The sequence below is a fragment of the Vulpes lagopus genome, chromosome 1, assembly GCF_018345385.1.
Source record: "Vulpes lagopus strain Blue_001 chromosome 1, ASM1834538v1, whole genome shotgun sequence".
In the NCBI taxonomy this organism is placed as follows: domain Eukaryota; kingdom Metazoa; phylum Chordata; class Mammalia; order Carnivora; family Canidae; genus Vulpes; species Vulpes lagopus.
This window is the reverse complement of record NC_054824.1, coordinates 99,628,357-99,653,211: the sequence shown is the minus strand read 5'-3', so window position 1 is coordinate 99,653,211 and position 24,855 is coordinate 99,628,357. Positions and strand designations below refer to the sequence as shown.

General features: G+C 42.0%; 1 protein-coding gene across 1 annotated transcript in view; it reads right to left on the bottom strand.

Moving 5' to 3' along the window:
- The window catches only part of GABRR3 (gamma-aminobutyric acid type A receptor subunit rho3), a 30,919-nt gene extending 6,818 nt beyond the window's left edge, over window positions 1-24,101 (bottom strand). The window contains 8 exon segments of the mRNA XM_041748763.1: window positions 6,978-7,130; window positions 13,383-13,432; window positions 13,434-13,512; window positions 14,515-14,643; window positions 18,323-18,365; window positions 18,368-18,503; window positions 21,665-21,802; window positions 23,956-24,101. Of these exon segments, the coding sequence (XP_041604697.1) occupies window positions 6,978-7,130; window positions 13,383-13,432; window positions 13,434-13,512; window positions 14,515-14,643; window positions 18,323-18,365; window positions 18,368-18,503; window positions 21,665-21,802; window positions 23,956-24,101 (874 nt within the window).
- Window positions 24,102-24,855: the final 754 nt, after the last annotated feature.

Genomic DNA, 24,855 nt, shown 5'->3' with positions numbered 1-24,855 from the left:
GGAACGGGATTGGAAGCTTTCTGTTCAAATGTGGAACCCATCCTTTTTTTTTTTTTTTTTAAGATTTTATTTATTTATTCATGAGAGACACAGAGATAGGGAGAGAGAGAGGCAGAGACACAGGCAGAGGGAGAAGCAGGCTCCATGCAGGGAGCCTGACATGGGACTCCATCCCGGGGCTCCAGGATCACGCCCTGGGCTGAAGACAAAGACAGGCGCTAAACCGCTGAGCCACCGGGGGATCTCCCAGAACCCATGCTTTTTACATGCAAATTTGCCGCCTCTCATTCTAGATCTGTCAAGGGAATTTCCTTTGTTCTTAAGATTATAAACCAATCTCAGGACACCTGGGTGGCTCACCAGTTGGTTGAGCACCCCTCTCTTGATGTCTGCTGGGGTCATGATGGCAGGGCTTTGGGATCCAGCCCAATGTTGGGCTCCTTGCTCCCTACAGAGTCTATTTGAGATTCTCCCCTTCTTCCTCTGTCCCTCTGCCCTCGTTCTTTCTTTAAAATAGATTTTTTAAATCTTAAAAAAAAGATTATAAATCAATCTCTATACATGAAGCATCTCTGAGAGAAGACACTACAAAACTGAGGGTGGAGGGGAGCCTGGCTCAGTCCATTATGTGTCCAACACTCGCTTTTGGCTTAACTCATGATCTCAGGGTCATGAGATGGAGCTCTGCATTGTTGGGCTTTGTGCTCAGTGTGGATTCTTTCCCTCTGCCCCTGTCCCTGTTCTTGTTCTCTCTCTCTCTCTCTCTCTCTCAAAATAAATATATTTTTTTAAAAAACCCTGAGGGTAGAATTGTGTCAGGGAACATGAAGGTACTTTGTGCTTTCCAAAAAGCTAAAAGTCTCATTCCTTTCGGGACTTCACGAGTAAAACTGAATGAATCCTACACTAACATTCATATTTTGTAGCTTCCCTTATTCAAAATTTTTTAAATGTCTTTTCTTATTGGCCTTCTAAGTTAGAACTTAATTTTTTTCAATGGACAGTAACATGGGGCTTAATGGACAAAATAAGGATTTAGAAGAAACACTTGAGTATGTATACCAGGCAGGTCTTGTCGTTCATTTTAAATTGATGACTATGGGGCCAGTAAAGGAAACTGCATTATCCAGTTTTTTGCCAGATAGCAATAAACTATCAGTCATTTTCCTGAAAACGGTACTTAATGCAGCTAATTTACTATAGCTTTATTTCTTTTGAAACTAGCATTTTAGATTTTCCTTGTTTAAAATGAGCAGTAAAAAAAATAGAGAGTGGGGAGGAGGGATTATTTGAGTCTGAGAGTAAAGGATGGGAAAACTGATACATAAATTCCAAAAGCAATAGAACTTGAGTCAGGAGTATTACAGCTACTAATTAAACACACTTATGTCTTGAGCCACTCCTTAGAAATACATTAATCTTGACAAATTGTATTCCTTTCAAACCCATTAAAGTTAACATCCCAAAAAAGACATTTTAAATATATGAAGTGACCATTTAGTCAAAGAAAGGCTCTTCTGGGATTAGAAAATCATCTCCTCACCTACCAATACTGCTATGTATGGTCAAGGAAAGTGTTAGGACACAATATCTAGTCTGGTGCCTTGGACTCAACACCCCTGAGCTCAGGCAGTTTCACTATATTAACCCTTAAGGATACATACAGGGCCTTAAGAAACCCTTTGGTCTGGGGAGAGTTACTCATCTTTGTGTTTCATTGGCTTTTTTGGACCATATGTGAAGGAAAGGTTTGTTGACTGGTGTGATGACAGTAGGGCATGTAGACGTCACTTACAGAACTACTGAGTCAGTTCATCCTTCCAGTAGCTGTGTTGTGGGCAGGTCTTTTGAAGGGATAAGTATCTACATTTGCCTTTAAATGAGTAAAAATACTTTCCCTGTAGGCCTAAGCAGAAAGAAAATATTAAGTGATGTGAGGGAAAGAAAGGTAGGCTGGATATCCAAACACCACTACTCTGTGGCCAGAAACCAACTACCATTATCCCATGAAAGTGATGCCAGAGTCCAGTGCCTAGAAGTTCTGGTAGCTTCTATGGTGGTTAAATCCATTGGTCTTAAGTACTTACTTTTTCAGTTATGTGTCATATCCTCTGTTAGGAGACATTTTTCTTTAGGAGTGACACATGCCTGAAAACTTGAGTTGTCTTTCTCTGCCATGACCCCATGACTTAAAATGTTGTACATGAATGGCACACCCCATGAAGAGGAGTCAAATGAGAAAGATGGAGGCAAGGAAAGGAGGGACATAGAAGGAAGAGATAAAAGTATACTACTACTCATCCTCCTATGAGGGTAAGGATACTCTTGAACAGCTTAGGAATAGTCTTACTTCTTCTCCATACCAAACCAAATGGAAAGATAGATTAGTATTTTTAACCCATCCCACATTCCAAGTGATGGTAGCTATTATGTGTTATGGGAATTGCCTAGTCACAATCGATACTTCCATGCTGTTCAGCCTCTGTTGTCTTTCATTTGAAACATGACAAATGTGAAAGGATCCTAACCAGCAAATGATTCATCCTTAATTAGCAAATGAATCCAAATGTGGAAAGGTCTTAGCCAGCAATGAATCATCATTGTTTTCAGTTAGTAACTAAAACATGGTCATTAAAAACATGGTGGGTTAATCATTGGCAATTTAACAACCATGTACTGAGCACAAAATATGTGAAGTGGGTACTGTGTAGTTACTACAGGAACAAAAAAGGGGGTTAGTAATGATCTTTGTCCTTAAGGAACTCACATTCTAATAGAAGAGACCAGATAAGCTGCCAAGGCAACCCATAGCTACTACAAAATAGAGGAAGTAAGGTAGAAGAGATGAAGCACCATGTGGCTCAAATATAGGAGAGACTGTCTGCCTGGAGCCATTAGTAAAAGCTTGTGGTCAGTGAGAAATGGCCAAGCTCTGACAGAGAAGTAGAGGAGGAGAGGGCACTGTAGGTAGAGTGAGAACAAGAACAAAGGTACAGACGTACTGTGGAGAAGATAAGCAGTTAGGACGAGTGGCTGTTGAGAATGCTGAATATTCTAATTGGTTAAAGCTTAGGGCAACCATATGGGGGCAGGAGTATGGTTGAAGGTTCAGCAAATAAAAATATAAGACACTCAGTTATGTCTGAATATCAGAGAAACAATAAGTAAATGTTTTAGTATATGTATATCCCATGCAGTATTTAGGATATATTTATACTAAAACACTATTTGGTGTTTATCTAAAACTTAAATTCAACTAAATGGCCTGTATTTCATCTGGCAACTCTCAAGAGACACCAATCCCCACTGAGCACAGAGCCCAATGCAGGACTTGATTCCACACCCTTGAGATCACCACCTGAGCCAAAATCAAGAGATACTTAACAAACTGAGCCACCCAGGTGCCCCAAACATGATTTTTTTTTTGATACTGTACAGTGAATTACATGAATGTTGACAAGATCTGTATAGCTCAGTGCACCAGTATTTTTCAAATGATTGATGCGTGGGTAAAAAATTTAGTCAGAATGCAAGATAGATCAATGCATTTTAATCTAGTAGAGTAGGAAAAATTCATTGATATGGGTTCAGATTGCACATTGTAACTAACCTTTAAGAAACTGTCATTGTGTCAACAGTTTTGGTGCAATGTGAAGGAAGACTATGCACAATTATCTGAAAACACTATTGAAATATGGCTCTTTTCTCCAACCACATATCTGAGCGAGGCCAGTTTTTCCTATATTTCTACTAAAACTTATTACAACAGATTGAATGAAGAAGCAGAAATGAGAATCCAGCTGGCCTTCAGAAGGCCAGATATTAAAGGTCTGCAAAAATGTGCACTCTTCTCCACACTGCCACTCTTCTCCTTAATGTTTTTGTTTTAGAAAAAAGTTATTTTTCATAAAATACATCAACTTATAATGAGTTTATTATCACTCTTTTTTAAATGGATGGATATACATATATTTAAAAATTCTGTTTTAATATCCAACATGGATAATGATACGTATAACCCACAAAAACAAAACCTCTCTGGGGTCCCTCATAATTTTTAAGATGTAAATGGGTCCTAAGAACCTAAGAATGACTGCCAAAGATGAAGAGGGAAATTGAGGATGCAAATATGAAAGATTCGACACACTGGGGGTCCTTAAAAGAACAAGAAAAGCCAAGAGAATAAGCAGGGTTCATGCAGAGATGGTGGAGAGGGTATAGTAGTCTACTGGGTTTTGAACATGGCAGAGTGCCTGCAGTACCTAGAGATGAAGTCCAGCAGGCAGCTGGGAATACTATCTGGAACTTGAGAGAAAGATGTGAGATAAGGACTTAGATTCGGGATTTACTTTCATAGAGACAACAGTCAGGAACAAAAGCCTTGCTCCATTTGATGAGAGAATCAAAAGGAAGCAAAACCTTGAGTGGGAGTTATCCAGACTGAAGGAATAGAAGGAAGACAAAGTAGGAAGAAAAATGACAGAACATAAAGACTCCTAACTCGGGGAAACGAACTAGAGGTGGTGGGAGGGGAGGAGGGCGGGTGTTGGAGGGGAATGGGTGACAGGCACTGAGGGGGACACTTGACGGGATGAGCACTGGGTATTTTTCTGTATGTTTGGTAAATTGAACACCAATAAAAATTAATTAAAAAAAAATGAAAGAAAAGTCTCTAAAGAGGAGAAAACCCAAACTAGTACAGAGAATTGCAAACAAATTTATTGTTTGCTTAGGTTTTTTTTTTTTTTTTTAGATTTTATTTATTTACTCATGAGAGACACAGAGGGAGAGAGGCAGAGACACAGGCAGAGGGAGAAGCAGGCTCCATGCAGGGAGCCGGATGCGAGACCCAATCCTGGGATCCCAGGATCACACCCTGGGCCCAAGGCAGATGCTCAACCGCTGAGCCACCCAGGCGTCCCTGTTTGTTTAGTTTTATCAAACACTGGGCTGTAGCCAGGCACCAGCCCAGGCAGTTGACATGAATGCTCCTATTCATTTCATGCAGTGACCTTAGAAGGCTGTATCAATCATCTCATTTTGCAGATGAGGAAGAGGTGGCTGGGCTCTCGACCACTACACTTGGTTCTGAATTTGGAGAGGATGCTACATAGTGTCAAATACTTCAGACAGTCTAACAGAAGGAGAATGACCGAGAAAAGGCAAATGGGATAGACAAGTAGTCAGAAGGCTCTTCAGGAGAATCGGGTAGCCCAGGATTTGGAAACTGCCAGTAAAGCAGAGTGCAAAATATCTATTTTGTTTTGTTTTGTTTTGTTTTTAGGAGAAAGGGAGAGAGTGTGCTGTGGGGGAAGGAAGGAGGGAGAGAGAGAATCTTAAGTAGGCTCCAGGCCCAGTGCAGAGCCTGATGCAAGGCTCAGTCTCCCGACCCTGAGATCATGACCTGAGCTAAAATCAAGAGTCTGACACTGAGCCACCCAGGCGCCCTCAGAGCACAGGATATCTTTGCAAAAACTTAAGGGTGTTAGGAAGCAAAAGCCAGAAAAGATAGCAGTGATATAGGAATACTACAGTTCCCTTTATTAAGAGGGGGGGGAGGGACATTTCTGATTTTTATATTATTTTACATAATTCTGCATAGCAGATTCCCCAACCCCTAGGGATCACATGTAGATGCAAGAGGCACAGAATTTCAGGGGTGACTTACATGCATTCCAGTGTTCTCTATTCTGCCCAGCCTGCCCTGGAACCAGCTTTTATGACTTGTCTTTTTCAAAGTGTAAGAGTTGAGCAGTCAGCTTCAGGAATCTGACTGAAAATCATGTTCATGCACTTTTGGAGACTGAATATCTTTCTGTCTCGAGGGCTGGAAATGTTCTTGTCATCTCCTGTTCAGCTCTACCCTGCCCCACTGCCGTACTGAGGTCGGGGAACGACTGCTCTGATGTGAAGTCACAGCCACAATAATTTACTCATTCAGATGGTATTTTTTCCATGAAGACAGTCGAGCCTTACATGCTTGTAGAGTGAAGCTTTTAATAGGGAAAAGAGGTGAGCAAATTATTAATATTGATGACAATTTATGTCTTTCAAATGATTTTTTGATGTGTGCCTAGAATTTGTGAACATTAGCTTAGGAATCACCCTTTCTGGAATGAATTGTGTGATCGTTACAATGATCATGAAGCACTTCTCACAATCCTCTGTCTAGGTAGAGCATGACAGGTCAAAGAGCAAAATCAGCTGAAATGAGGGAGCTCTGCTCTGAACCAGCCGAGAAGGCAAGTGGGATCGACTCTTGGTTTCTCATTAAGTAACACGTTATCCAAGTGCTTCCACTTTGTAAGAACTCAGTCACTGCTAAGTGGGTCTGAAATGGTTCCCATAAGTCAGTATGTGACAGTGGCACGTAGCACACTACACGGAGTGGATAATCACACCTGAGCGACGACTTACCGAAGCTGGCAATGCCTCCCTCCAAGAAATCTCTTACCAACTAAAGTACCACAGTAACTGAAATTTCACGGTGGTTGTTTTGATTTTGGTGTTTAGGTTAAGCCCTGATTTCTCGATAGCTCTGCCCCCATCCCAAGGAGTAATGTATTAAGATACCAGCAGTACAATGTGAATTAGTTTGAAGGTTCTTTTTTCTATGATGCAAAGGTTTGTCACGCAAAGTGAAGTGGTTTGGGCAAGGGATGGTGAGGTTTTCCTGCAAGTGAGGAGACAGGTTTGTAAAGTGAGGCTGTTTATGCTTCATAATTTCATAATTTCTCCTTATTATTCAGCTTTTGGCCAGCTGGTACAGGCTTCATATCTAAAGACTCAGTTCCCAAGGGAAGAGTCCAATTACAATTTGCCCCTGAGGTTGTCAAAATAAATGTCATAACCTGAGTGCACGTCTCTAACTACCTACTAAACCATGAGTCTTTCCCTTTCCACTTATCACCCTTCTTTATTTACCTTTTTGAACTTTCTCCTTTAGTGACATTTCACAAATGTGCAGAAAGACTTACCTAGGGAAACTCTTGCAGGAATAGCTCCCCGGTCAGTCCAAAATGAAATCCATGAAAGCATTACCATCAGCATAGCTGGGAAATAGGTTTGTAGCATGAAGAAGAAAATTTGCCTCCTTAGCACAAAGTTGATGAAAAGCCTGTTGTACCAACCTATGAGAAAAAAGCCAGAGTTTTCCTTAGAATAGGCTTCCTCGTGAAAGCATCACACTTAGTGAAATGACCTGCTTCTTTAAACTCTAAGCTCTAAGGGAACATGGAACTGAACACGCTCACCCTTGTTTACCCAGGAGGAGGGCAGGGCCTGGGCCTGGAGCTCCATCAATGTTTGTTGAACTAACAGACCTATAGTCTGTTTCCTTATGTGATTCAAAGATTTCCCTTAAATTTCATAGCTGCTGTTTAGGAATGAATGGTAATTATATTTTGTGGAATGGCCTTTAAAGACCTTTCTCCAATATATATTGGGTTTGCATTGTTTCTGTAAGTGGGCAAATCTTCAATACATGACTAATGACCAGGTGCAATAGCCAATAAATCATTTATTAGCTATAACAAATGAAAGGGAATGTTTTATCTGAAGGAAAAGATTCACAGTAGCTACTGAGTCATTGGATTCCAAGTTGGAATCTAGACAGCGAGGGATTCATCAAGGGAGTGGGTGAAAGAAATATTTGTAAAGTGTTTGTATTATTCAAAGTCTGGTGGGTACCATTAATTTATCTATAATAATTCTGAAAAAAAAAGAATAACCAAATGATGATGTTTCTTTGCTTCTGGCTGGAATTATATAAGCGCACATTGGTAATATTGATTAATTCATGCTGATCAGAAGCAACAATTGCAGTCACATACAAACAATTTTGTTCAGGTTTCCCTTTTTACATTGGCTGCAAGAAAGTTGAAAGCCAAAAGAGAAGGGACTATAGGTTAAAAATTTCAAAACAAAACTATAAGCATTGCAAAAGTGTTTAGAGAACCCTACTACTGGTGTCAGTAATAATTTCTTAGGAAACTCAAGATGGCACATTTTTTAGATGGATCAGGTCAATATTCAGGCATTCGGCCTAAAACATAAACCCAGCAGACCCACCCTGAAATGGCAGGTCTGCTCTTAGTACTCTATCCTCATTTACACGCTCATGACCTTCTCGTCCCCATCTGTTCTGAGGTTCTCCTTCACCATCATATGTGTTTCAGGAATATCAAACAATTTCATTCCCCAGGGAAATAAAAGACACATTGCATAGTGCATACTCAAGTCAGAATATACATTATTTTTTGAGCTACTCATTGTCTTGTATTATCCATGTTGCGGTCCCACTTCATTATTGCAGGCAGCTGAAAATTTGGATTATAGCTGCAGAGTGGAATAACAGCTTCTCTGATGGTACAACTTTATAGATTTACTGTGAGATTAAAAGGGATAAAGAAAATCTGTGGAAGAACTTCATAAAGAAAGGCACTGTTAGTTATATGGTTTTAACTCTGAACTAAATTTTGGTCAGAAGGTCCTTTCTTGACTCCTAATTTTCTGAATAACAACTTTGTCTTTGGCAAGTGAATGAGAGCATGCTGCTCTGCTGTGTGGCTCTTCAGGACATGAGAGGATAGGGAGAGTATTGTGGTTGAGGCTGTAGGCCAGGAAGAGATCTCTCCACCACCAGGAAAGGTGGTGCTGCCTTGGAAAGATGTGGAACCCTTGGATAGCATGATAAAGCATCTGGCTCCACTTTTGATATTTGACTTCTCACAGCACCCAAGCCACATTCTTCCTTCCCCTTCTGTCCCACATCTGGGCAAGGTAATAAGAAAGCCTGGTGCTCCCTCTTTGGGGACCCATAGGAAATTCAAACCATGCAGGGGAGTCCTCCCTCTAGTCCCCACCTAACCACCACAAACCCCCGAGCCAGTCACCCCTCCCTGTTTTCTCAAGCCATTTTCAGACCTACTTAGGAGCCAACCCTGCTCCTCTAGAAAATCTCATTATGTGTGTAATAAATCTCTTTATAAAACCCTTTTGCTACCTTGTGGCATCATCAATTTTGACATTTGAACCACATTCTGGATGGAAGGGCCCATCAGCTTCTACCAGATTGTTACATGGTAGAAAGGTGGGGAGTTTATGAAAGAGAAAAGAGAGCTGGAGAGTTGGGAGTCAGGAAAATGCAAGAGGGGAAGTGATTCAAGAGTCAGTCCCAAGACAAGTTTCCAGGAATTTTTGTACCTGGAGACTGTCACCTTCAATGGCCTGTGATACTAAAGGCCTCACAATGTTGTTGGGATCCCTGGGTGGCTCAGCAGTTGAACACCTGCCTTTGGCCCAGGGCGTGATCCTGGAGTCCCAGGATCAAGTCCCACATTGAGATCCCTGCGTGGAGCCTGCTTTCTCCCTCTGCCTATGTCTCTGCCTCTCTCTCTCTCTCTCTCTCTCTCTCTGTCTCTCATGAATAAATAAAACCATTAAAAAAAAGATGATGTTGTTGATGAAAATAGTGATGCTAGCTACAAGCTAATATTTCCTGAACACTTAACACATGGCAGACAATATTCAAAGTTATTTATGGTAGACAGTATTCTAAATTATTTAAATGTATTAAATCATGTATCCTCACAACCCTAGGAGGTGGGAAGTGTTATAAACCAAGTTAAAGATGAAGACATTGAAGCTTGAGGAGATTAAGCAACTTGCCCACATTTCTAGTAAATGGTAGGGCCAAGATTTGAACTTATGCAATCTGTCTCCAAAACTTGTACTTTAACCACTACATTATGCTCCAATAAAGAGTAATTACCAATGCATTCTTTAGGGACAGAAGTCATTTTTTTCCCTTTGTAAATTTACAGTGCATGATTGTGAGGGACACTGAAAGGCATGAGAGGGCAGAGGCCCTCACTAGCTTGTTAATATTGCCAGGGAGAGGTAAAGATGATGCCAAGGGGAAAAAGTCAGGACCTGATGGTTCAGCTATCGAGGGGACACTAAAGTTATATAATTATAACTATACTTCTGGATCCTCTAACCAGAGCCAGTAGTTTTTTTTTTTTTCCTTCGGTAGAGCTGATTTGGCTATACAGAGGTTATGGTGATTGTTATAATCATTGGAATGAAGACAAAAAATAAGCAGATTATTTCTGATGAAGCTAATGTGTTTAAACAGGATACTAATCTGAGAAAAACACTTGGGTTTAGGTCTTGGGAGATCATATTTAATAACTCATGGATAAGGTGAGCCAGGATTATATTTTTGAGCTAAAATAAATTTCTAACTGATGAGCTTTCTGAAACCTAAGAATTGTTGAATAAACTCAGATATGATTAATAACTTGATATTTGGGGGTGCCTGGGCAGTGCAGTCGGTTAAGTGTCTGTCTCTTGGTTTTGGCTCAGGTTGTGATCTCAGGCCCTGCGTTGAGGTCTGTGCTCAGTGTGGAATCTGCTTAAGAATCTCTTCCTTTCCCTCTGCCCTCTCCCCCACTATCTCTCAAATAAATAAAGAAAATCTTTTTAGAAAGGTGATATTTAACTACAATTTCCAAAATTCTTTACTCTAATATTTTTATAGTCTTAAAGCCCGTTTTAATCTTTCTTATTAAAAATGCATGCATTAAAACAGTTAAAAAATACAGAAGTGTTGAAAATATCCCCAATCTATACTCAATTCTTAGAAGTATCAGTTGTTAATCTTCTTAGACATTAAAAAACCATATACATAAGTCCTTCTTAAAATAACAAATATGAGATCATATATATTCTCCTGTAACATGATTTTAAAAATTTTAAATTTACTATAGATAATTCTCTATCATTCTATGCAAACCATGTATAGGTAAACCTAATTCTTTTCTTTTTCATTTTTCTGAGAAATCAAAATTTTTTTTCTTAAAAATGTAACCATACTGGAATGTTAGGAATTTTTAGTGGGTTTTAAAACACTTAAAAGCATCTTTTGGAGCAGAAAGTTCTTCAATGCAAGTATTTTGTGTGGTTTTAGACAGACTTCAAAACATTACCAGAAGAAGAAAAAATCAACTAGTGTTGGACCTGACTGGTACGGCTTAATAAGTCTGACAATGACAAATAACAAGGCAGTGAAGCCAATGGAATGGCATGTTAGAGAAGTAAGAATTTGGAAATGAAATTTAACCTTTTCCTTTTAAGAGTATAGCTGAGTGTATATTAAAGGATACTTGTGCCTCAAAATCTGAAGAAACGTCACTGCCATTATTATATATGTAGTATGTATTCTGTGCAGGAAACAACATCCTTAGATTTCTATGCTTCATATGTATGACACTGTAATAGCTTCAGACATTGCAAAGACTTATTCATAATCTATCATGTGCCAAATTTATTCCATCATAACAACAGTAAAATGAAAATAGCTGTAAATGATACTTCGACATGTACTATTGTTCATTGCATCCACTCTTGTTTAAATATTAATTAAATTTAGGATTCAGAGCATTACAAATCCTGACAGAAACATACTCACACAGTTAACTCCTGAACAATGCAGGGGTCAGGACTGCTGGCCCTGGTGTACTTGAATATCTGCCCAGAAATTTCTAGTCCCTCCAAACCTAACTACTGCTGTTTGGAAGTCTCATCCAACAGTTGATTTAGACATGTTTTGTATGTTATATGTATTATATACTGTATTCTTACAATAAAGCAAACTAGGAACAAGAAAATGTTAAAAAAAATCCATAAGAGAGAGAAAATACATGTGCAGTGCCATACTGTATTTATCGGAAAAATTTGCATATAAGCGCAGTTCAAAGTCATGTTGTTCAAGGGTAAACTCTGTTTACTTATATAGAGAAAGATTAGAGAGAAAAGAAAAAGGAGAACAAAAATACATAAAAATAATGAGTTTATATCTATGAGGTGGGATGACAAAGCCTTTTTCTTTAAACTTCTCTGAATTTTTTTTCAAATTATGTGCCTTTTATTCACTCATTCAGCAATTACCTATTGAGCATCTACTATGTGCCAGAGGTATATCAATGATCAAAACCAATAATATGTGTTACTTATATAATCAGAAAAGGCCATAAGCGTTACTATAGTTAGTAGCATTATCTGCTGAATCCCAAGCAAAATAGACAAATAAGTTAAAGAGAGTATTTGTTCTGGATCTAAACAGCTAAATAACTGTTGGTTCTAGAAAGTCCTTTAGCTTCGCTGTGATGTAAATTTTGACTTCTCTCTTAGTGAAGGGTGTTTATTTACAACCTGATAACTCCTCTCCAGAGTCAAAGGGCAGAGTAGAGCACGTCCAGGGAGAAAAGTCAGTAGGTAAAAGCATTTGAGGCAGGGTGGCTCTGAAACCCAGGGGCAGCACACACTGTCCAGGCTCCTTACGGCTTCGAAAATCTAAAATGGCATTTTATATGGATTCTTCCAGAAATGACGCAGAATGCTAATAACCAGGGAAGAGGAAGCTACGTGGAGCTTTAATCAACAGGGATCAAGCATAATTTAAAAAGTGCTGTGGATACTACTCTATGTTGCCAAACAAGAAAATGTCAGAGTAAAGAGTCTGCAATACAGGCCGGATATTGAGTGGATTTTCTGCTTTTCTGACTGATTCACCCAGCAATGCCTACTGAGTATACGTGCTGCCCAAGCAAGCACAGCGGTGTTTCCTGGGCATCTGTCATGTGTGGAGCCCGTTTCAGGGGCCAGGGAAGAAATGGTGAACGAGGCAGACAGATTTCTTGGACTCTTTCTAGTCAGACCCTCAGACAATAAAGCAGTCAACTAGAGACTATTTCAGGTAGTCTTAAGTGCTGTGAAGACTAACAGGCAGGGAATGGTGAGGAAGGAGGCCTGGTTTAGACATGACCATTAAGAAAGCACTCTTTGAGATCATATTTGAACAATGCCCTGAACGGAAGGAGGGATCTGGTCATGAGAAAACTGGGGGAAAATCATTCCAGGTAGATGGAGAAATAGGCCAAAGCAGAAGCCCTGTGGGTAGAAGGAGACTGGTGTGTTTGAGGACAGGCAAGAAGGGAGAGATCAGAGAGGTAGATCATGTGGGCCTTGTAGGCCATTTGAGAAGCTTGAGTTTTGTTGTTAGTGTGGTGGAAACACCGTGGAGGGTTTTAAGCAGGAAAGAATTGTGGTCTTTGTCTTTTCAAAGAAGGCTCTGTCTGCTGTGTTAAGCGTAGACTGCAGGGGCCAGGTGTGGGAGAAGGGTGTTCACCTGGAAGTGACTGCATGAGGGGGCAAAGTGCCATGCTGGGCAGGTGGAGGAGGTGGCCTGTAAAGGTGGGAAGAGGGTATTGGCCAAACAGGACCCTTGTTGGGATTCCAGTCTCTTCACCTGCTGTGGTGCTCTGCAAACAGTAGGTGCTCAGTAAGTGCTGATGAATTGTCCATATAGGATAATGCACCTGTGCTGCTGCAGAAAGCAAATACACTAGATGCAGTGAACTCCTCAATGAAGGGAAATACACTCACCAGTATTTAGGGACTTGTTTCCATGTTTCCAGTACAGCATTAGATCCTCTTCACTGTAGGCGTCTGAAGCAAGATAGCAAGGTTCTTGGCATGAGAACAAGCCTTCGTGAGCTCCAGGAGCTCTACGACCACGATTTATGGAGCTCTGCGTCCCCGGTGCCTGGTCCAATGACACGAATATATCGGATACTGAAAGACGTTTGCCACGAGGCTGTTGATCCCCATACCTACCAAAAGAAAAAATAATCTCCAAAAATCAGACTCTAATTTCTGGCATAGTCTGGCGGCCTTTCGTGTGCCCATGTGATGAACTCTCCACTGAGCTGCTCCCTGCCCCGCGAGCACCGAGGATTATCAAACCACTGCCTGTTCCAAGTCACAGGCCTGACCCCAGGTCTTCGGGCCCCCTCAGTCTTGTAGGTCTCTGGGAGGAAATGCCGAAACGAACTGAGCTCATAAGGAATTATCTTCTGAAATCAAAGAATGCTATAGAAAGTTTCTAATGGGTTTGATGAGCAACAGCCACTAAAATTCCCAGCATTTTGGCCACATTACAAAAACCTGCCATCAGCTTTTAAGGGGTCATATCAAAAAACAATTGAGGGGCCCAAGCGACTGACAAAGGCTGGCTCAGGAGCCCTCTGTCAGGGTTTGATTAGAGGGTCTAGGTCTAGAGCTGCCTTTTTCTGGGGAACCCGAGCACATTTCATGGAAGATGGTGACTTATATGGGAACATGAATTCTAGAGCTTTCCAAATTTGGGGAGTGTGTCAGTCTACGTTCATAAATCAGCAAGAATATACCCCATTGGGGAGTTTGTTTCTTTATAAGCAGTGCAGAAAGTGCAGAATGTGTACTCATGAAAACATTTCTTTCCTTGGGTGTTCTCATTTGAGAGACAATCTGCCATCATCCTTGGTTTAAAAAAAATTACAATTTTGAATTAATATGTTTAACTTATATCAAGATTTTTAAATGCTCATTAAGAACGTGCTTGTTTTCATGCAGGTACGTGATGCCATGTTCAGATCAAGAGTGCTCACTCCATCAGAAAGTAAGACTTACAGCTTTCCAGTTTGAGGGAACAAGTGTCAAGAGTGTCCTCGTTCTGAGTGTCAAGAGGAAACCTGCTGAAATCCATAAAGCACATGGCTGAAACAGTTATCCTGTAACAGGAGAGAGAAAACAAAAACTGCAGATCATTTCACCATATGGCCAAGTAAACATGCAATATTGAAGCTCCTTGACTGTGGCGTCCGTTTTGTGTGCCTTTCAAGAAGAAGGCAAAGCAGGCATTCCCATCCTCTGTGGACATAACGAATAAGGAAGCAAACCCAGGAAGGTGGGTGGTTTTCTGAAGACAGAGGGTGAACGCGTGCATTCCAGTTCTAAAGATCGTTTCTGATCTCATGGTCTCCTAGTTGGTGCCCTCTATATTTTTTGGCTCTGATATCTTCAGAAAAACATACTTCAAAGGGAGAGGACTTTGAAATAGATTTAAATATTTTCTGCTTTTTGGAAGATCCAAAGTTAGGTGTCTAGTCATAAAGGGCTGGGATGGTGGTAATAAAAACCGACGGGTAAAGGTTCCTCTCACAAAGCAACTTTACCTGGGAAAATTCTCTTTCCAGGAGTGAGGAGAAGGCCTGGAGCATTTTCAGTTATAGATTTATGTGCACAATGCATAATTCGGGTGCCATTAAGGCTTGCATACTGATGAGGATTGTTTTTTCAAATTTTATATCCTCCTAGATTTTTCTGGCTTTAGGCAGAGGCTGCTATACTATGATCCTGCCTCAAAGCAGAAACTCTGGTACCCACACCACAGATCAGAGGGTTATAAAAGGCCCCTGAGCAAGTTTGCACAAAACAAAGGCAACAGCTGCTCCTACCCGTGGTGCCCCAAGTTAATCAGAGAACTAGAACCATTTTATCTTCCACGGGTTGAATTCTACTGTCAATAGTCATGCAGCAAAACGCCAAGCCAGGGAGGTATGTGGATGATTTTGTGTCACAAAACATAGTCATTTTGGCATATCCCCGGCACAGGTGATCTTTGAACAATGCATGGATTGGAGGTGCCAACCTCTGTGAGTTGAAAATCCTGTGTAAAGTTTGACTCCCCAAAAACTTAATTATTAAGAGCCTGTTGACCAGAAGCCTACCAACACCATAAAGTCAATTACCACATATTTTAGATGTATTTTATACTGTGTTCTTACAGAAAAGCTAGAAAGAAGAAAATGTTATTAAGAAAGTCATAAGAAAAAAAAAGTCAGAAGAGAAAATGTATTCACAGTACTGTACTATATTTTTAAAAGATTCTCATAAAATAGATGTGCACAGAAGGGACCTCTGAAGTCTTTGAATCTACCTCCTTCATAGGTGTAAATTAGCAAAGTGATCGCCTAAGAGGTGGTAAAGAAAAAACTATGGCACTTGTTAAAGAATAGTAAGGAAGATTTTATTGAGGGGACTACTATAATTTGGTTTATTAACAAGGGAGAGAGGGGAGGACTCAACTCCAAATACAACAAGGAAATGTGGGAATTTATAGCCAAGGAGCAGGCTACATTACTCAGAGGAGACATCACGGGGCAGGGGGAGGGGAGGGGGAATCTGGCTAAAAGGACCTAACAGGATTCTTGCTGAAGGTGGGACACTGGTCAGACATCACCTGGGGTGGTGGAGGATGAGGAATATGATCAGATTGGAGGGTGATCAGATATTGAAGACGGAGAATTCTGGCTAAAGGCACTTAGCAGAGATAAACACAAAAGCTCAAAAGTCAGGGTCTAGGTGAGAAGAAAGTTCAGAGTAGGCTAGCAGACTTTGGTCAAAGAGAACATCTTTGTTCGTAGACGGAGTCAGAACCAATCCTAGAACTGGATAACCTGGCTCCCGGCTTAGACTGACTCTGGTGTCAGCTAGAAGAGCTGTGTGGACAACAATTTTGAGTCTTTCTGTGTTTGGGGATTTCCCAACCACACCCTCAGTTTCCATGATTTGCTAGGACTCATCAAAGTGGTTACGCTGATAGTTATGGCTTACAGCCACGAAAGGACACAGATGAAAATCAGTGATGGAAAAGGCACAGAGGGTAGAGGCCAGTAGGAGGCAGAAGCAAGTTTCCAGCTGTTGTGTCTAGTGGACAGTGACAAATGGCCACATGCATGGCGTACTGCCAACGAGGGAAGGTACGTGAGCCTTGAGGTCCAAATGATTAACTAAGAGGTGGTCACATAGGTCTAGCCGACCTTGGTCTCCAGCCCCTCCAGAGGTCAAGCTGATACCAGATAACTCAAAGCCTGCTCCATAAATCTCATTGTTAGCATGGACTATCTGGTGTGGCCCAAGCCTCAAGGTCAACAAAGATCCTCTTATCAGGCAGGATATTTCGAGGGATTAGAGATTATCTCCAAGGAGCCACAAATCCTTCCTTGGAATGTGCAGGGTAAGGACAATCTACTGAATTAATTCTTTCATCAAAATAACTAATTTTAAAAAGTTAAAAGGTTTAAGAAGTTGATTCCTTGGCCAGATGCTGTTTCTGATTCCTCGTGAGGCCCGACTCCAGTACTTACCAGAATCCCATGTTGCTCCTGACTTAAAAGTTCTATTGAAAGTTGTACTTTCATTATATTTTTCAGAAACATTGACAGCAAATATGACCCTATCACCTTTGTACTAAAGTGAGCAAAGTGTTTTTTAATGAACAAAAAGAATCTGTGTTAATTTACTATTGCCACTGCAACAAATTATCACAAACTTGGTGTCTTAAAACAACACAAATTTATTCTCTTACAGTTCTGGAGGCCAGCAGTCTGAAATTAGTATCACTGCACTGAAATCAAGGTGGCAGAAAGGCCCTGTTCCCTTCAGAGGCTCTAGGGGAAAAGTCAATCCTTGCCTCTTACAGCTTCCGGCAGTTGTTAGCATTCCTGTGCTGGTGGCTCTATCATTCCAATCTCTGTCTTAATGGTCACATTGCCTTTCTCTAACCAGGATTCTTATGACTGATTGCATTTAGGTCCCAACCAAATGATCCAGAATAATTTTCTTATTCCAGGATCCTTAACTTAATCACATCTGCAAAGATCTTTTTTTTTTTCTTTTTAAGGCCAAATGAAGTGACTTTCACATGATTCAAGGACTAGGACAATGGATATCATTTGGGGACCCCCCCCCTTTTTTTCACTCTTACTACAGAGTCTTTCTGGGATTTCTAAGACATTAAAAAAAAATGAATTAAACCTGATTTACTAAGCATCTTTAGAATTACCAATTATAAGCCATGCAGTATGTACAGGATGCATTAGGCTAAAAGAACATATGGTATGTGAAAGATGGAGGGCTGTTATAGCATAGTGTCAGAAAAAAATATTTTGAATTAAAGAAGTGAAGAGGGAGTAAACAAATTAGTGGTAATTTGAATTATGACTATACTTTCTTGTGAAAAATGAAGGAGATAATTAAGAACACTATTTAGTTAATCCAAGATTCTGAGATTGCTTGTCAATGTGCAGTTAGTAAAGAAGAAAAGCAATTTTGTGCACCTATATAATTGTGGGCCAGACTTTTAGGGATTTCCATAATTCAACTCTGCTCTGGCCAACCTTATTTTCTATCAATCCCCAATGATGTGTTGAGTAGATAGATAGAGAACTATTTTTAAAAAATCTGGAAGTTAGAACAAGGAAAAAAATCACTTTTTCTGTGTTTGTCCCAATCTTCAGCATCACTAAACAGACAGTAAGTAATATTGTGAGCTTAGCTAGTAGTGAGATCCACTAGCTTTGGTGTAGACCTCCCTGGTTATAGGGAAGCCAATGATGGTCCACAGCCCTCCTGACCTGAGAGTGAAGAGGACTGTTTCCATTAGGGTATACATGCAGCATGATGTTCTCCACAGTTTTTTATCATGAATGAAGGATCTTTTGGAATGGACAAAAAAGATGTCAGGCACCCAAATCTTTTTGATCAATCTACGATCAAAGGTCATGCTTTTGTTTGTTGTGCTAGGAAAGGAGAGCCTCTCATCTTTCCAGTAATGTCTGAGATTAAAAAAAAAATCATTGTAAAGTCCTAGGCAGAGAGAAAAAGAGACAAGTCAAAGCCAGTAGGAATATGGTTCAGGATGACCAATTAATACCATTCGTCCTAAACTGATGGGCATGGATGTTAATGACCTATAATGTGAATGGCTTATATTGTATTTTCAGGTAGATTTAGGATGAAGCCAGTGAGCTTGACTTGCAGAACCTCTCCTTCACCTGGAGTCTGGTGAATGTTGAGTTTCTACGAACCATAGAGAATTCAAGTTGGGAAAGGGAAGCCAGGTTAAAACTGGGAAACATTTCTACAGAAGCACTGATAAGTCACCTAAAGAGATCTCAGAAGAAAAGGACTTGGAACTACATGGCCCAGTATTTTATTTTCACTTAGTTTTTTCATTTCATTGTAAATAAATGTTCACTTTTATAATGGATTCTGCATCCATAAATTTGTATTATTTTTGTTTAAAAAAGCCCCTTCTCCAAGTTGAATAAATTATGGTCCCACAAAAACAGATACAGTATTTCTTAGAGCTGTTAGTAGAAAGCATGCTGTCAGAGATCCTGAGAAGATGATTTTCCTTAGCTTGAGAGACAAAAAGAATACCAAGAAGTCCTCAAATTCTACTGTGCAAAAGACTTAGCCATGAATTTGTTAAAATGGCACATTCCCCAGAAGCTAATACCCTGAGCTTCTGATCCAGTATGGCTCAGGGAACTGAATTATTTATTAGTGTGTAACCCAATTATAAAGAGATAAGGATGGTAGGGGCTCTATTAACATTATTTTAGCAGAAAAAAAATTAGGTCAGTCAATACTTTGAGCTTTGTCTGGCTCTCAGATACTACATTTAATATTTTGTTTGAACAAAAACTCCCCTAGCTATGTCCAAGTCAGTGGGTGTGGATGATGATGTTTCACCTTTTACAACTGTTTACTCCTTCCTATCGTTTATTTCCCAACAATACTCAGATTATTCTTGAAGTAGCACATGTGACAGAACTTGACATTTATTATACAAGCAAAAAAACAAATCTCAAGGAACTACAAATAAGTCAGCAGTTAATGATGAGCTAGTTCGGTTCTTTTTTTAAGGTTCAGAATAGAGGTACTTTGTATTATTGCTCTAGGTTAGTCTGGGAGCATCAGCCATGAGTAGTTTCAACACTTTTTGAAACAGAAATCTTGCCCAGGTGGCCCCCAGGTGGCTGTTTTAGTTAAGATTCTGAGACTGAGGGGCACCTGCTTGGCTCAGTGGTAGAGAATCTGCCTTCGACTCAGGTCGTGATCCTGGGGTCCTGGGATCAAGTCCTGCATCGAGCTTCCGACAGGGAGCCTGCTTCTCCCTCTGCCTGTGTCTCTGCCTCTCTCCGTGTCTCTCAGGAATAAAATAAAATCTTTAAAAAAGAAAAAGATTCTGAGATTGAGAAGGGTCGGGCTAGAAAACATCCTTCCCAAGGCTAAATAATGTCTGGATGTGCTACATGTGATATACACATGCATATCATTCAACAAAGCTCCTGCATACTGTGTTTTAAATGCACAACACATTATAAAACATTTTGAAGAAAAGTGTCTACCCTCAGATGCCACCTGACCTCATTTTTGGCTCCTCTGAACTCCATGCCCATGTGTACCTCACTCCGAGGTCTAGGAATCTATATATTCTCCAGGACGGTGTGGAGGGGGAGGGCCATGTAAAGGTAAGATGCAGAATCAAGAATTTTGGAGCTGGATGTAAGCTCCACATATCATTCTTTTTACAGATCAGGAGCTGAGTCTCAGAGTGCAGGTAGTACTAAAGCAGATGGATTAAAAATCATGGAAATTTTAGCTACCAAACCGGAATTAAAGCCAAACTTCCATCCCTTAATTCCTCTAAGTCTCAGTTTGTTCGTCTGTAAAATAGGGGAAATAAATCCATGGTACTGACCTAAGAGCGCTGCCCTGAGACTAGACGAAAGAACGCGTGTCACGTCCTTAAACTAACACCATTCAAACGTCTTACCAACCAACCAGTTCAGCATCTCCCGGATCAGTAATGCATATAACAACACACATAATAAGAACTCCTCAAATACTTTCATTAATTCCATATATGAAACATTTGGAATATAGTAAAAGTAAATAAATGTTAACCGGTATGGTTATGTGTTGATTTCCCAGGATCAATATGTAGGTAGTAGCACACACATTTATAGTCTTTTTTTAATATGTATATAAAAAGATAAGATAGATCATCACTTGTATTTTTTTAAAAGATTTAATTTATTCATGAGACACACACAGAGAGAGAAAGAGAGAGGGGCAAAGACACAGGCAGAGGGAGAAGCAGGCTCCATGCAGGAGGCCCGACATGGGACTCAATCCCAGGTCTCTAGGATCAGGCCCCGGGGCTGAAGGTGGTGCTAAACCGCTGAGCCACTGGAGCTGCCCCATTAATTGTATTTTTATATATGCAGGAAAAAGGAGAGTTAAACAACAGTCATATACCTTATGTGTACGGAGCATTTAAAATACATTATACAATATATCATCTCGTGTCATCATGACAGCCACTAGTCAGGTAGGGAGCTACAACCGATGTTGGCTCCATGTGACATATGACATGAGTCACTCAGAGATGTTAGAGAGCTTGCCTGGAGCCGAGGCCTGGTTATTGCAGGAACGTAGCCAGGTCCCTCTGGCTCCCAGGCTCGTCCTCCGGTCTGACAAGCACAGATTATACAGGCAGCCTTCACTGCCTTAGCTTTTGTCTTGACTCCCTGGCCAGTGTCTAGATGCTGAACTAATCCCATTTTAGAGAAACAAAGAAATCATCATCTCTGAGACCGAAACAAAAGAGCCTTCGGTGATGCGAGATGTAAAGGGCAGGAAAAACGCAAAGAAAATGAGCTGCAATTTACAGCCCAAGTTAAACACAAAGCTCCCCTAAATTTATATCCTCCTGTTTCCACATAATGAGTCAATTAATCTTCTAATGCTTTATAAAAGTAAAAAACACTGCAGCAGCAGCTGGTTTTAATGTTAAAGCTAATTAGGAAAACACATTAAGGCGAGGGAAGTGCTGAAGTCACATTTAGCTCAAGAGGAAAGCAGTACGTGCTGTGTGCAGGACGAGGCGACCGCCGCAGGAGCTCGGTGGAAGCCCCTCGTTTACCCCCGCGCCCGCTTCCCCAGGAAGGTGGCCCCCAGGAAGCAGAAATGGGTCACGTCTGACCAAGGCAGGAGCAGGGGAAGGGCCGTCTTCTGCAGCCACCAGGCTGACACTTCTGCCTGAATGTATGGATTTTTCTGCCTGAACACATGAGACATTTGGACGCCAATTAGCCCCAGTCCATGACTGTCAGAAAAATTCCTTTATGGGGGGATGATTTGTCACCTGCCACTAAGTAGCACGTTTCAATCGCATTTTTAACGACCCCACAATGGAGCCTCGGGGGGAAAAAATAATTGCTTTATTTTATTTTATTTTTTAAATAAAAGCCTTTCCTGAGGAGCCTGGGTGGCTCAGCGGTTTAGGGCCTGGTCCTGGAGTCCTGGGATCGAATCCCACGTCGGGGTCCCGGTGCATGGAGCCTGCTCCTCTCTCTGCCTGTGTCTCTGCCTCTCTCTCTCTCTCTCTCTCTCTCTCTCTCTCTCTGTGTGTGTGTGTGTCTGTCATGAATAAATAATCTTGAAAAAAAAAAAGTGTTCCCACTCAAAAGAAAATCTTAACGTGTATCTCTAACTGATCAAAAGAGGTGGAAATTTAAGGTCCACTTTATGATTTTCCGGGGAGGGGGGACTGGGGTGATATCAGGGAAGGAGAATGAAGCTTTAAAGTGATTTGAGGTTAGAGCAGAGGGTCTGGGTCCCCTGCAGCAGCTGTCCCTCGGGGTGTAAGGTGCATTGCAATCACCTGGGCACCTTATTACAATGCAGATTTTGATTGGGAAAGCCCGGGGCGTGGGGCCTGAGCTTCTGCATTTTTAACTCCCTCCCAGCTGGTCCTTGAGCCCTAGAGGCGACCTTCCCAGAGCGCTGGCGTCAAGGCCCGGGTTCAAGCACAGTCATTTTTCTCCGCATCTTTCTGGTCCAAAGTAGATCCGTAGGAGCCCTTTCCTCCGAGACAGCGATCCATTTACTTGGGGAACCTAAACTGCCAGGAATTAGGGCCGCTCCTGGTGCTGGTGCCGAGGGCCGGCCTCCCCGGAGCCCGGTCGAGCCTTTCCTGGGCGACTGGCGCCCCCTAGCGCCCCGAAGGCCCAGGCCGGCGGCCTCCCTCGCTCCTACTCGCTCCAGCGGAGGGCGGAGGCGAGGCCGCGCGCACCTTCCCGGGTGGCGGAGACCCGGGTGCGGAGGACGGCGGGGGCGGGGGCGGGGGGCGGAGCCCTGCAGGCGGCCCCGAGGGAGGCCAGGGACGCCGGCCGCAGCCCCGCCCCCGGGGGAAGCACCGCCACGTCCTCAAACCTGATTCATGTCCAGGCTCCCAAAATCTTAAGTTCAGGAGGGGTGAGAAACGCCCGAGATTTAACCTGCTCGGACTGCGGGGCTCAGCGACGGTCAAAAGGGACTCCAGGACCAGCCCTCCGAGCTCCACCAGGGTCGGCCAGATTTGGGAGCTGGAACCTGGGGGTGGGGCTCAGTAACCTGCCAAGAACCCCCAGGTGGGGGCACCTGCGTGGCTCAGGCCCTTAAGGGTCTGCCTTTGGCTGGGGTCCTGGTTTCAGGCCTCAACATCGGGATCCCTGCTCAGTGGGGAGTCGGCTTCTCCCTCTCCTGAGGGTACTGTCTATAAATGAATGAATGAATGAATGAATGAATGAATGAATAAATTAATAAAAAATCAATCCTGGTTTCAGGCCTCAACATCGGGGTCCCTGCTCAGTGGGGAGTCGGCTTCTCCCTCTCCTGAGGGTACTGTCTATAAATAAATGAATGAATGAATGAATGAATGAATAAATAAATAAAAAATCAATCCTGGTTTCAGGCCTCAACATCAGGGGCCCTGCTCAGTGGGGAGTCGGCTTCTCCCGGTCCTGAGGGTACTGTCTAAATAATAAATAAACAAACAAACAAACAAACCAACCAACCAACCAACCAACCAACCAACCAACCTGGTTTCAGGCCTCAACATCAGGGTCCCTGTTCATAGGGAGTCGGCTTCTCCCTCTCCTGAGGGTACTGTCAAATAAATAAATGAATAAATAAATAAATAAATAATAAATAAATCTATCCATCCATCCATCCTCCAGGTACTTTGATGCTTATGTTGTAGTCCCGAATCTAATCAAATCAAAGCCAGACCCTTAGAATCGCAACCCAATGGATTCCACGAAATTAAGATACAACAAACATTCCTCACCATTAACAACCATCTGACCGGCTAATCGATGAGTTCCCGAGGTGCCCACATGCCCCCGAACTTCCCTGGGTCAGGACCACAGGACAGCGATGGCCCGTCCCCACCCCACGCGGGAAACGTGAGGAATGAGCTGCCTGTGGAAAAGCTGCACCTGCTCCACAGCTGAGGGCTCCTGCCTTCCCAGCCTCACGTTCCCTTCTGTTGTGGCCACACTGGGAGGATCCTGCAAAGTCGTCAGCTCAGGAACCATGGGAGTGGAGACTTAGGTCAATGAAGAAGCTCCGGGAAGGACTTAGCAGGGGCAGGGGAGGGAGACTTCCCATTAACCGCTTGATACCACCAAGTCCTGTGTGTTTCTGGAAAACTTGGTACCCTTGGCGATACAACTGGGCGCACGTTAAACAATCTGAGGGCAGGAAAGACTTGGTTCCCAGTACGTCCTTATAGGGCCCCTTTCCATCCTCCTTACCTGCCCTTGCATCTTGGTTCCACCACGTGTTGCATTTTTCATGGCTCTGAGCAAATCTCATAACCTCTCTCTACTCACTAGGCCCTGCGAGGCTGGCATAAGTTAGTGCATTAACAGGCTCAGCCCAGGGCCTGGCCCTCCAACCTTCCGAGCAACTTAAGTTGCTGGAAGTGATAAAAAGAAAAACCGGAACACAGTTGTTTCCTAGGGAGCCATGCATTTGGTGTCCTGGTCCTTCCACCAAAGCCAGGCATTCCAGCTTATAAAGTTATTCAATGAGATTTAATGAATATCATCACAGAATCCAATTTACAGATTTTAGTTGAAAGAATAAATTCAGGGGCATCCAGGTGGCTCAGTTAGTTAAGCAGCTGCCCTGGGCTCAGGTCACAATCTCAGGGTCCTGGGATGAGCTGCACCTGGGGCTCCTGCTCAGCACGGAGCCTGCTTCTCACTTGTCCTCTCCTCCTCTGTGCTTGCTCTCCCTCTCAAATAAATAAATAAAATCTTAAATAAAAAAAAAAAAGAATAAGTT